At 42.3% G+C, this 12736-nt stretch overlaps 1 protein-coding gene across 1 annotated transcript in view; it reads right to left on the bottom strand.

Annotated features, from left to right (window-relative positions):
• The window catches only part of rnf213b (ring finger protein 213b), a 163557-nt gene that overhangs the window by 4633 nt on the left and 146188 nt on the right, over positions 1-12736 (bottom strand). The window contains exons 54-65 of the mRNA XM_078225711.1: positions 12627-12661; positions 12417-12514; positions 11156-11309; positions 9649-9814; positions 9460-9554; positions 8262-8510; positions 5871-6003; positions 5696-5779; positions 3705-3888; positions 2670-2871; positions 2229-2306; positions 1133-1330 (exon numbers count right to left, since the gene is read on the bottom strand). Of these exons, the coding sequence (XP_078081837.1) occupies positions 1133-1330; positions 2229-2306; positions 2670-2871; positions 3705-3888; positions 5696-5779; positions 5871-6003; positions 8262-8510; positions 9460-9554; positions 9649-9814; positions 11156-11309; positions 12417-12514; positions 12627-12661 (1676 nt within the window). The remainder of the gene's footprint in view (positions 1-1132; positions 1331-2228; positions 2307-2669; positions 2872-3704; positions 3889-5695; positions 5780-5870; positions 6004-8261; positions 8511-9459; positions 9555-9648; positions 9815-11155; positions 11310-12416; positions 12515-12626; positions 12662-12736) is intronic.

Below are 12736 nucleotides of genomic sequence, written 5' to 3'. Positions count from 1 at the left end.
ATTTGGTTGCCGAGAGGACGTACAAAAGAGAGACACTTTGTTGCGTGACGGGTAAAATTGGCAGCAGAATCGACCCTGTTTTTCTTGCTGATCTAATTGTGGTCAAATACGAAGTACCATTAGGAAGGGGTCAGCTGATCACCTTTAGTGAGAGTTGGAAAAGCAAATATTGGGAAGTTTCTTTCTAAAATAAACTACACAGAAGAAAATAAAATCATCACTTGTCACTGAAATCTTAGATCATCCAAATAGCTTTCCTAGCATGGAAAACATCTGTTAAAATGAGCCGATTTTCAATGGTTAGTCTGGGTAAAATTCACAATGGACACCAACACTGAAATATAAATAAAGACAGTCTTTAGCAACTTGAATTTATATAGTACCTTCTTACTTATCTCAGGAAGATGGTTAATCACTTCACTTACAATGAATAAATTGAGGTAGAATTATTATTGTATGTTGGCAAATGAAGTAGGCAATTTGCTGGCACCAAATTAGAATGAATGACTAGTTAATTTGTTTTTGGTGATGCTGGTTGAGTGTGTGACTCTTAATCAGAATATCAGGCAAATTCCCTCTACTCCAATAAACGCCTTGGGAATGCAAGATTCCATCAAGTCATCTGAACAGGCAGGAGATGTCTTGCTCTCAGCATCTACAGTACTTCACCTTTGTAAGGTTCATGGCTTAGTGTTAAACCAACAACTCTTACTTGTAATGGTACAATGCTCCTTTAAAATGGCCTGAATGATCTACTCATGTCCTGGAGTGGGGTCTGAACCCATTAGCTAAATTTCCCCTTAGGTGTTCCAAGTTCTGTAGGTTAGGGGGATTAGCAGGGTAAATGCCTGGGGCAACAGGGATAGGGTGGGGGCGGAGGGGGGTGGTTCTGGGTAAGATGCTCAGTCGGAGAGTCAGTGCAGACTTGAATGGCCAGATGGCCTCTTTCTGCACTGTGGGAATTCTATGATCATAAGAAGAAAGTGGAAGCCAATTTAATGTTGTAAATTTACTATGAATAACTTGTAAAGGGTCCAAGGGGAAAATAAAAAGTGCATGTTAGCATACATTTATGTAAACACAAAAACATCCAGAGCAACCTATTGCACAGTGAGGATAACCATGCACTTACTTCCATTACATGCGGTGCCATTTGATCTTCCATTTGCAAAATCTCCTTCAAGTAAACCACCAGCTGCTGATTAGGGTCTCCCCCTGACATGGCCAAAAATCCTAAAGTGACTTCTACGGCAGTAAATGCTTCACACACGTCACTGTATGACTGCAGTTCACCACTAATGGCATTAATAATCGAGTTTGGCAGTAATTCCTAGAAGGAGAAACATTGGGAGATATGAAGATGGGCTTACAAGAAACGGCATGAAGGAAATACAATAAATTGGACAACATTATACTTGGGAGGAGAAAAGTGAGATATTGTCATTCTATTTTCCTCATAGTCTCTCAAATATTGTTACGTCAGTGAGACCCCAAACAGGAAACAGAAGTTTGAAAATGTCACATCAAAACTGCAAGGATTGTAGAATTTGTTGGAGAAAATTGTTTATTTTCAACATAATTGCAAATTGAGAGCATTGCATTGCCTTTTTTCTGTGCTTTACTAAACTTTTAGCAATACTTCCATAGTCTACTCTTGGGTGCACAACTAACAAAAAAAAACCATTGACACAAGATGAACCCACAGCAATTAAAAAGAAAACTTGAAAACCATTCCTGAGTAGTTCAAAGGCTTGTTGTAGGTCGTTATTCTATTTAGGACTGAATTCAAAGTTGGTACAAAGAGAAAGACAACAATATACAAGACTTACACTTCCCATGGAAACATCTTTTATTTATCTTACCTTGTTCCATTACCACCCACTTTGCTAGGCATCCTCATCCCTTTTGTCATCACACAGCTTCCCTCTTATTTCTTCCCTGCTCCTTCCTCGTTTAGAAAGGGTTAAATCACTTGCAACTTTTGACTTCAAATGAAAGGTCTTTGGCTTGACATATCAACTTTGTTTCTTTCTTTTGATGCTGCCTGACCCGAGTATTCGCTGTATTTTCTGTGCAAGATTATCCTTCTAGTCCACTTGAAGTGTACCCGGACAGGCGCCGGAGTGTGGCGACTAGGGGATTTTCACAGCAACTTCATTGCAGTGTTAATGTAAGCCTACTCGTGACTAATAAATAAACTTTTAACTTTGAAACATAAAAATAAGTACCTGAGGCAGCTTGTTCTTCACATCTTTAAAGATGTTTTCATAATTTCTGTCTTGTCTGTAAATCAGAGTTGGTATTCCCTGAAAAATTGAAGATAAAACATTGCAATTCAGAACACCATACTAATATAATTCACAAGGTCTCTCACTATGGTCCAACGATGTGCGGGCTAGGTTGATTGGCCATTCTAAATTGCCCCTTAGTGTCCCGGGATGCATAGGTTAGAGGGGTTAGTGGGTAAATATGTAGGGATATGTGGATAGGGCCTGGGTGGGATTGTGGTCAGTGCAGACTCGATGGGCCGAATGGCCTCTTTCTGCACTGTAGGATTCTATGATTTCTATGATTCTATGGGCTTACAGTTAATGACTGACTTAATCTAGATTTATCAACAACTGTAGTTTTAAGAGCCAGTCTCATTTACAATTCCTATTTTGACTTACTGTCAAGCTAATAAGTGGTTTTCCTTTCAAGAATCTGTTAGTAAGTTGCTGTTCAATTCTCTTCAAGTCATACTCAAACACAGTTTCCCCTCCTTTTTCCATTGTGTATTGGCAGTTGGATGAAATGAGAGGAATCAGATCTCTCCCGATCTCGTACTTGATTACGTGCAAGTCCGCAACATCTGATGGGTTGATTGAGTATCTATAAAGTTCAAGAAATATGCAGTTTGTAAGAAGAATACAAGACTGAAAACTGGGCGGAATTTTCCGGCCGTTCACGCCGGCAGGATTTTCTGGTCCCGCTGCAGTGGACGGAGATTTGGCTGAGCGCCAAATTCACCGTCTGCACTTGTAGCGGGACCTGAACGACTGGGAAATTCTGGCCCATACGTTTGAATGCATGATGGGGACACAGGGATGGAATGGAACCCTTGTGGCTAAGAGTTTTTACTCGTGCGACACATTTGCAAACATGACAACTGACTCTTGATGTGCAGGTTGAGTTTTTAAACATAGCCATTTCCATCCTGGACACTTTTCACCACTGACCTCCTGTTCAAATTATCATCAATTAGTTCCAAATTGGAGGGTCCTTTTTCTTTTCTACATTTGAGGTCATGTTCATGGGGATATGGCCAAATTGATTCTAAATGTTCAATCCCGGCTTTGGGTCACTGTCTGTGTGGGGTTCGCATGTTCTCCCTATGTCTGCATGGGTTTCCTCCGGGTGCTCCGGTTTCCTCCCACGGTCGAAAGATGTGCAGGTTAGGTGGATTGGCCACGGTAAATTGCCCCTTAGGTGTCCCAAGATGTGTAGGTTGGGGGATTAGCCATGGTAAGTACAGAGGGTTACGGCGATAGGGACTGGTTAAGATGTGCTGTCGGAGGGTTGGTGCCGACTTGATGGGCCGAATGGAAAATGATGGAAAAAAGACGGAAGAAAACATCCATTTATTATAGCAGGGTAGCTCTTGTAATTAAGAACATTAATATACATTTAACCAAAGCACCGATATAGGACAGAAATAAACTCACGGTGTAGATTTGCTGGTGTACTTCTCCACTGTGTAAACAAAGTCATTCTGAAGAGCTATAAGGTAGCTAACTAATGCTGTAGAGCACAAGCCAAGCTTCTGTCGACGAGGGAGCAGAACTTCAAGTTCGCAGTTCTGCATGTCCAAATCAAAGGCACAGTATTCCTCAGGAATCTTAATTGCACCTGTCGAATAGTTTGTGTTTTGTTAAAATAAAGTCCACCCACGGAATTAACATTGAAATAACAATAATATTTTATTCAATAAACACGTTGCAGCCCAGAGGCTGAAATCCTGGTACTTGGCTTTTTAGTATCTTTCCATGCCTTCATTGAGGTCATCTACCTCAGAAATGCCCAGGCTGGTGCACTTTTGCAGGCCACTTAGACAAACGCTATGGTGTCTTAGAAGCAAAATAAACATTTAAATCAATACTCCCATTAGTTTAGATCTATTACAAGCCATGGATAAAACATATCAAATCGTTACAGATTAGTGTCAGCTGAGGGTCAGTTTGGTAGCACTCTCATTTCTGAATCAGAAGGTGACAAATTCAAAATCCAGTCTAACCCTCCAGTGCCATTCCTGCACAGAGAGGTGTCACCTTACAGCCCTCACAAGTGGATGCAAAAGATCCCATGGCACTATTCTGAAGAACAGGACACTAAGATGACCCAATATCCCGGTCAATATTCTTCCCTCAACCAAAATCATCAAACACATTATCTGGTCATTTGGTGCTGGTGGGACTTTACTTTTTGTAATGCTTTTTGCTTCAGCTATTTACCATGGAAGTGAATTTCACAATTAAATTGGCTACATTACAGCAACGACTACACAAAAAAACAATTGCATTGGCTGTAATGCTCTTAGGGATCATAGAATCTCTACAGTGCAGGAGGCGGCCATTCGGCCCACTGCATCTGCAGTGACTCTCCGACAAAGCATCTTACCCAGGCCCACCCCTGTTCTATCCCCGTAACCCCACACATTTATCCCACTAGTCCACTAACCTACACATCTTGAGACACTAAGGGACTATGTAACATAGCCAATCCACCTAACCTGCACAATTTTTTGGATGTGCAGCGAAGGTTTACAAGGCCAATTGTGGGGATGGCAGGACTGATGTATAAGAGGAGATTGATTAGGTTAGGATTGTTTTTGCTGGAGTTCAGATGAATGGGGGAGGATCTCAGAGATTTATAAAATTCTAACGGGATTGGACAGGTTAGATGTAGGGAGGACATTCCCGAAGGTGGGGGTGTCCAGAACCAAGGGTCACAGTCTGAGGATTCGGGGTAGACCATTTAGGACGGAGGTGAGGAGACATTTCTTCACCCAAAGAGTGGTGAGCCTGTGGAATTCATTACCACAGGAAGTAGTTGATGCTAAAACATTGAATGTCTTCAAGAATTGGCTACATCTAGTGCTTGGGATGAATAGGATCGAAGGTTATGGGGAAAAAGCAGGATTAGGCTATTGAGTTGGACAATCAGCCATGAGCGTAATGAATGGCGGAGCAGGCTCGAAGGGCCGAATGGCCTCCTCCTTGCTCCTATGTTTCCTTGTTCATGAAAGGACTTGCATTTATTTACACGGTGCCCCTCTTTTGAATGTTTTAGTTTAGAAGTTTTGCACCAAAGCTGTAGTTCCTGAAAATTTGAACAGAACAAACTGAGAAATGCAAACAGGAAGAAATTGTCTGGACCAGGTGGGCGGGATTGCAGAGGCTCCGGGATGAGAAATGGTCCATGAGCCATTGTTTGGGTATCCTGCTATACCTGGAATATTTAACTAATCAGTATCCTATACTTCAATCAGAAATGTGTCTGCCCAACCAAACAGTGATAAAAAAAATACAATATTCTGTTTTTATAGCATTACCCGCTATCAAACAACATTGTGGATTTGTTTTATTAATTTGATGAGACCGATAGCTAAATATAATTTTGTAGTTAATTTGAAAGTTATAAATAAGGTAACACTCACCATTAGTTACAAGGAATGTTCGAAGTTGGTTCCACACATTTAGGAAACATGAGATTCGGGATGCAAATGTGCGCTTCACAGACTCTGAAAATAAAAACCCACGACGTGTTGGAATAAGAATGGCCACACAGAAACGACTCAAGTCTGAGCTACTTTGTAAAAGATGATTAATTACCTGGACTAAAGTTCTGGAGAAACTCATGTACATATTGTGCAGGTACATCAATTGCATTCTGAAATCGTTTCACCAAGTCGTACTGGAGTGCTAGTATTTCTGGCAGGAACTTCACCAACCTCAACTGAGCTTCCTGTGCATTAGGAGATTGTTAACAGATTACAGAAATACCATGGAAGTATCGATGATACAACTTGCATCAGCAAGTTACATTCACCACTTTACACTTAAAGATTTATGCTGTTGATACCAACATGAACAGAGAAAACATAAAATAAGCTGTGGAATATTCCCATTTATGTGTACAATGCTAAAATAATGAAGTATCTGTACTCAAATCTTTGATCTGCTTCTTTCAGAAGGCTATCTCTAAATGCTCTCCTTTTCCAGCTTCTCAATTTACTCCCTCTATTAACTCCAACTGGTCTGAAACTCCGTCATTTGTATAGGCTTAAACACCAACTCTCATTCATCCATTCCTTCAGTCCTCACTTCACTGGTTCATTATCCACAATATATTAAATTTGGCATCATTATGCCCATTTATAAATCTCTCCATAGCCTTACTCCAATCCTATAATTCCTCCTCTATATTTTTTCACTCTAATCACAGCCACATGTCCCCTATTCAATCACTGGTAATACAGTCTTTAGCTGCCCGAGTCCTGTTCTCTCTTCATGGCGGCAATTCTCCCAGCAGCGCAGTGAGCCGGGAGACTCACGCGGAGGCCGTTTAGCTGGTTCCCTGCTGGGCGCCATGGCCTCCACAAGTCTCTGGCTGTCGGATTTCCGGCACCGTCAGCTCAGTGCCAAAAAGCGGCGCGGAGCTGTATAAATTATTCTAATTAAGATTAGCATCCCATTAGCGAGCCTGGGATTGAAGAGTCTGAGCCCTCTAGAGTCCCGTTCTCCCCCAACACCCCCACCGCTGGGAGTGTTTCACTCCAGTGGGGTTTCGTATAGCTCCTCACTCGCGGCGAGTTGGCAGCCCGACCCCATTGGAGTGAAAGTGGGCCATCGAGACCTCCCAGGAGGTTGGAAATAAGGGGTGGGTGCCCCCTGGGCATTGCCAGCTTGGCATTGCCTGCCTGGTCCCTGGCACTGCCCAAGGGGCAATGCCCAGTGCCAGGGCCTAATGGGACAGGGCCTCTGGAGTGCCAATCGGTGGGGGTGGGAATCCCGCTGCCACTCTGCACTCGGCAGTGACAGAGGGAGGGAGACCAGGGATCGGGGTTGGCCAAGGGCATTTACGCAAATTCGACACTTAGAATTTCTTTGGGAGGCAATTCTCCCAACCCGCTGAGCTAATGTTTTAGTGCAGTGGGCCGGAAGAATCGCACATCGGCCAATTCCTGTGAGCGTTTGTGTCTCCCAGGCCCGTATTTCTGGTAGCGTCTACGTGGCACCGGTAATCGGCTGGGTGGCGGGGCTAGCATTTAAATAGTATTTTACATCCTATTTAAATATTATTGGGCCCGGGACTGAAGTCTCCAGGCCCGCTATCATCTCCCACCCCGCCAGAGTGTTTCATTCTGGCGGGGATTACTATAACTCTCCACTTTCGGGGAACTAGCGGCCCGATCCCGCTGAAGAGAAGAAGAAATTGGGCCCCTCCCCAGGGGCTCGGGCAGCAGGAGAGTGGTGCCCCCTGGGCATGGGCACCCTGGCAGTGCCAAGGGGCAAAGGGAATGGGGCAGTGCCAAGGCAAACGGGCCTGCTGGGCGATCAGTGGGGGTGAGGGGCTCCTGCTGCCACTCTGCCATTGTGATCGATTGGGACTGCAGGGAGGCCAGCCATTGGGGCGGGCTGGGGAGGGGGGAGTGTCTGCCTGCGGAGGAGTGGGGGTGATTGTCACTGCTGTGGCGGTGGTGGCGGGGGGAGCTGGAGATCAGGGCAGGCTGGGACGGGGAGGAGTTTGGGGCTGGGCCGCGAATGGATGGAGGGTGGCAATCGGTCTGGGGTGGGGGGGGTGGGTTTGGAGGGCAGGGGCAGCAGTGCTGGGGTCCCAGTCTGGCCAGCGATTGAGCTGGCCAACAAACCAGTGGCTGACACTTCGTGGCCACATGCACAGAGGCCTACTGGTTTCTGCCTCTCCAACCTGAATAGGTCCCACCTCCTGAAATTTAGTGATATTCACACTGGTGGCCTCTGCATTGCACAGAGTATGGGAGATTCTTCTCTGAACTCCCACTGAAAAAAACCCAGTGTGAATTAGAATTTTTTGGGGAGAATTGCCACATTTCAGCTTACACCAAGCTTCTCCCCCCTCCTTGTAACGTTGAAAGTGAGGTATGTCATTACTGTGGAGCGAATCCATTTTTCACTCAATAAAACGTTACTGGAATGTTACTAGAATATACAGAGGTCCGTTAGACAAGCTGCACCAAATACCTTTAGTAGAAAGTTCCACAGGATGGGCACAGCATCTTTCCCATCGTCATGTTCCACTATATGTCTCAAATGTTCAATGGAAATTCTTTTCCGGCAGCTCCATATAGTGGAACAGTACAGCGGATTCTCTCGAGGTAATTTGAGGAACGTTTGGGGGTCTCCATACACAATTTTGACAATGGGATTTGAACATATTCTCTTATCCTGACTGATCTGGCTGTTAATATCCACAAGCCTTCTATCCAGGTTCTGTTAAAACAAAGTTGCACAAGTGAGGGGATGACAAGTTTTAATGAATCTTTTAGAACGAAGAACAAAGAAAATTACAGCACAGGAACAGGCCCTTCGGCCCTCCAAGCCTGCACCGACCATACTGCCTGACTGAACTAAAACCCCCTACCTTTCCAGGGACCATATCCCTCTATTCTCATTCCATTCATGTATTTGTCAAGACACCCCTTAAAAGTCACTATCATATCTGCTTCCACTATCTCCCCCGAAATAAAATTTTCGTAATTTTATTCAAAAAAAGAAAAGCCTGCACAGAAGTTAAAACAGAACGATGTGTATTTAAAGTTGTCTTTCGCTCCTTGGGCTTTTCAGTCCATGAATGACTTCTGAATAGTAGTGGCAGTCTTCTGCCTTGTAAGGATGGCAGTCTCTACCGCTAATGCCTCAGAGGAAGGCCGAGAAGGTGCATGATTTGCTTGTCTGTATTTTCCGAGTCCTCTTCTTGGCTAACTGAGCTTTTTATTTCCGCTCGCCTTTTCCAATAAGTTAGCCACCAGAGGTCATGTCCGTCAGTAACTCTCTCCCAGTTCCATTGTCAATATCTTCAAATCTTGCTTGCAGGTAGCAGAGGTACGCATGTCCAGGAGGCTATGACCCAGTGGCCAGTTCTCCATACAGATCGTTTCTGGGTATACAGACGTCATCCATCGGATGAATGTGGTCAAGCCAGTGCAGATACCATTGGCATAGCTGACGGAATTGCGACATTCCAGGACCCGGGTCCCTGGCGCTGTGAGACAGCTGTGCTAACCACTATGCTACCATGCCACTCCAAATACAGATTTTAAATATATTTGTGATACGATATGAAAAATTTGTACTATTAATTCCTCCAAAGCAGCATATCCACCTTTAAGTTTTATAAATGATACTTTAATACATTGAAACACAAAGAAAAACACCTCACCTCTATTGTAGGAGTTAGCACATGTTGTAGAATCATTTTCTCCCAGTTATTTCTTTCCTGTTTAATGGGGAGTCTTCCATTTCCTAAACCAGGCACTAAAAAAAAGATATTATATTTCAGTGACATGCACAAAAATGAGTTAGTTATGGAACTAGGTTTGCTCCTATTTTTAAAGAAGTAAATACTCACACTGCTTTTGCTTCAGGAGATGGCGGAGGGCAAGATGTGTAACTATAGCAGTTTCATCAGCACTCTTTCCCAGTGACCTCATGAGTTGTTCCATGTCTTTTTCAATATGGCACAGGAGAAACTTTGCTGGATTTTGAACTTGTGATTTTATAATGTTTGCAACTGACTATTAAAAAGAAAGTAACAGGTGAAAAATTATCCAAGCTTGTTAATTTATGGAACAATACTTTTCTTTCAGCAAATAATCTTGTAATTTGAAACATGGATTCATTTGAAGGATGTACATGTTCCTGCAACACTGCAACTCACAGGTTCATGTGTGCACAAGTTGATAATATGCCATTTAAAAAAAATTATTTCATGGCATGTGGGCATTGCCAGTTTAGCTCAGGTGGCTGGAAGGCTGGTTCACGATGCAGAGTGATGCCAACAGCACGAGTTCAATTCCCGGACTGGCTAAGATTATTCATGAAGGCCCCACCTTGTCGACCTTGCCCCTCAGGTTAAATCACTACCAGTCAGCTCTCCCCTCTCAAAGGGAAGAGCAGCCCATGGTCATCTGGGATTATGGCACCTTTACATTACCATATTGGCTCCAGAATCAGAACTTACTGCTACTGAATAGACAATTCAGAGACATTAAAGTACATTAAACTATGTTTCCTTATATAATTTCCATTTTTCTCCATTTCATCATTTGCTTCTCCTGAATCTACACAGCCAACATTCTTTTAAAAAGAAATCAATACAGCATCACTATATGCCCATTTTCACCACACCAATGCCCGTTTTACCGCTCATGCATTTTTAACAATTATATACAAACTGGTTTGCCCTGTTGCATTGCTTTCATTTGAAAAGCTGAAGCACTCAATTTTGTATCAGTCTTGTTTTGGGATAAGCAGCTATTTGAAGGGGCTTCAAAGACAATTCAATTTCTCTGCTGGTCGCAGCTGATGTACTTAGTGTTAAAAGAGAGAGATCTGCAAACTGCATATTCTGATATCAAAGATGGAGTTCCGACAGCAATTAAATACTGACAAAGCTTTGGGTGCTCTGCAAAAATCTGAGTGTGACTGTAAGAAAAGGTTCAGGAGCCTCAAGTCGAAGACCGATGTTTGCATTAAAAGTAGAATTGAAAAATGAGCCACGTCCTATTCTTAATTCATCCATTCCCAGGATAGCAAAATTACGGATGTCCTTATCACCTCCGTTTTTTTTCCTTTTACAATGAACACGCATTTAAAACTGAAGATTTGTAGCAACTACTCACTAAATTCCAGATCTACATCATCTCTTCAACTGTGCCCAACTTCATTAAGCCCCAAATTACAAACGTTGAAGCAAGAATTCTCTTAATAACAGAAACACACACTGCGGAAAAAAAGGGCATTCCTCCCTGATGGAAGATTCTGGGTAGAAACATGTTAGCAGTCTTGATGCAACTAATCAACAGGATTATATGAGATACTGCTAAACTAAAACCAAAATACTGTTAATTAAATACCTGAGGATCTTGCATTGTTCCTAGAAACATAGCTGTGTGCGTCATTAGACGAAGGAGTAGAAATGAAACCACAGACATTTGTCTGTCAGGAGCAACAACTGTTTCTCTTTTGCTTGGATCTCCTAGAACATGTCCCTTTTGTGTTCGGTCCTGCCTATAAATCAGACAAATAGACTAGAATACATTCTTTATAAAAAGCGATCCATTTATGTCCAAGGAAAAGTTATCATATGGAATAAGCTGCACATCGTTTTGAGCAAATTCACAGTTGATTGAACACATGGATGTTAAATACAAGATACAAAGAAATGCAAATCTTGTGGTCACACCTTCAAACTATGAGACAGCCCAGTTCAAATCTGATACCTGTACTTAAAACGATTGATTCAATAATCATTAAGCCAGCTGAACAGAACATCTTGCAGGAGCAGAACATCTAATCTCCTTTAGGAAAGAAAACCAACTGTTATTACCCACTCTGACCCCTGGATGACTCAAGGCTCACACTAAAGTTGACTCTTCACTACCTTAACAAACCACTTAATCAAATCAAACAAAGAACTCATCGCAGGGACTGCTATGGTTCAAGAAGGTAGCCAACCACCTGCTCAGAATACTATAGATAGGCGATAGTGTCAGTCTATCCAGGAATACCCACATCTAGTAAATGAATAAAAAACTTAAAACAATGTTTCCCATGTAAGTTAAGTTTTTCCAGAGTGACTGAGCTAAAGTTTCCATTGTCTTTTGCAACTGTATATTTCATGCTCTTCAGTCCTCATTTAAAGTCTTCAATATTAACTGGAAAAGAGAAGAATTTAGTATGAATGTGCATGTGGTAATTTCCAGGTTATATGCTTTAAAATGGAGGACATTTTGGGGTCGTTCAAACTGGCAGGAGATAGGACTGAGCTATTTTAATTTGATACAATTTAAGAGAAAACAAAGGGAAAGAGATGACTGGAGAAGATTTTTTGCACAACAAGGAACAGACTTGCAATCAAATGTCAATACAACTGTGACTTGCATGTCAACTTATAGCCTCGGATGCTTCGGCACAAGCTAATTTTCTTTCCCAAACACTTACCAAATAAACCTTTCACCAGTAATTTCTACTTCATCTTCAAAAAAGTGAAGCCATCAAACAAATATTACTGATGCCAAAAAATCTCAATATCCAGTTGACTAAAGAATTGCTTATCTGCCATCTTAGTTTTAGGCAAGGCTATTCTTTATTTGGCTTGCATGAAAATGTTCTTACCGAACAGCCTGGTTAAATCCAGAAACTGCCCTGTGGTTAGATCCTCCAACTGCAGCATTACATTCAATACAGCGAGATGTCTCCATAGGTTGTCCGCACTACAATTACAAAACAATTTACTAATTAATATAAGCAGTTCAAATGCGTTTCACCAATACAGCGTTTAAAACATGTGAATTAAGAAAAAAATAAAAGGAAATCACTTTTTACCTCTCCCACAACACATGGATGTCCATTTGGGCACTCTGAAAAGTAAAGGGATTAGTCAATGATTATTTCATAGTTAAACATTTTTAAAGTAGTAAATAAATTCAGAGAGA

This window comes from Mustelus asterias, chromosome 12 (assembly GCF_964213995.1).
Source record: "Mustelus asterias chromosome 12, sMusAst1.hap1.1, whole genome shotgun sequence".
NCBI classification, from domain to species: Eukaryota; Metazoa; Chordata; class Chondrichthyes; order Carcharhiniformes; family Triakidae; genus Mustelus; species Mustelus asterias.
Note: the sequence above shows the minus strand (reverse complement) of the source record. Positions and strands in the feature narration are given on the sequence as shown.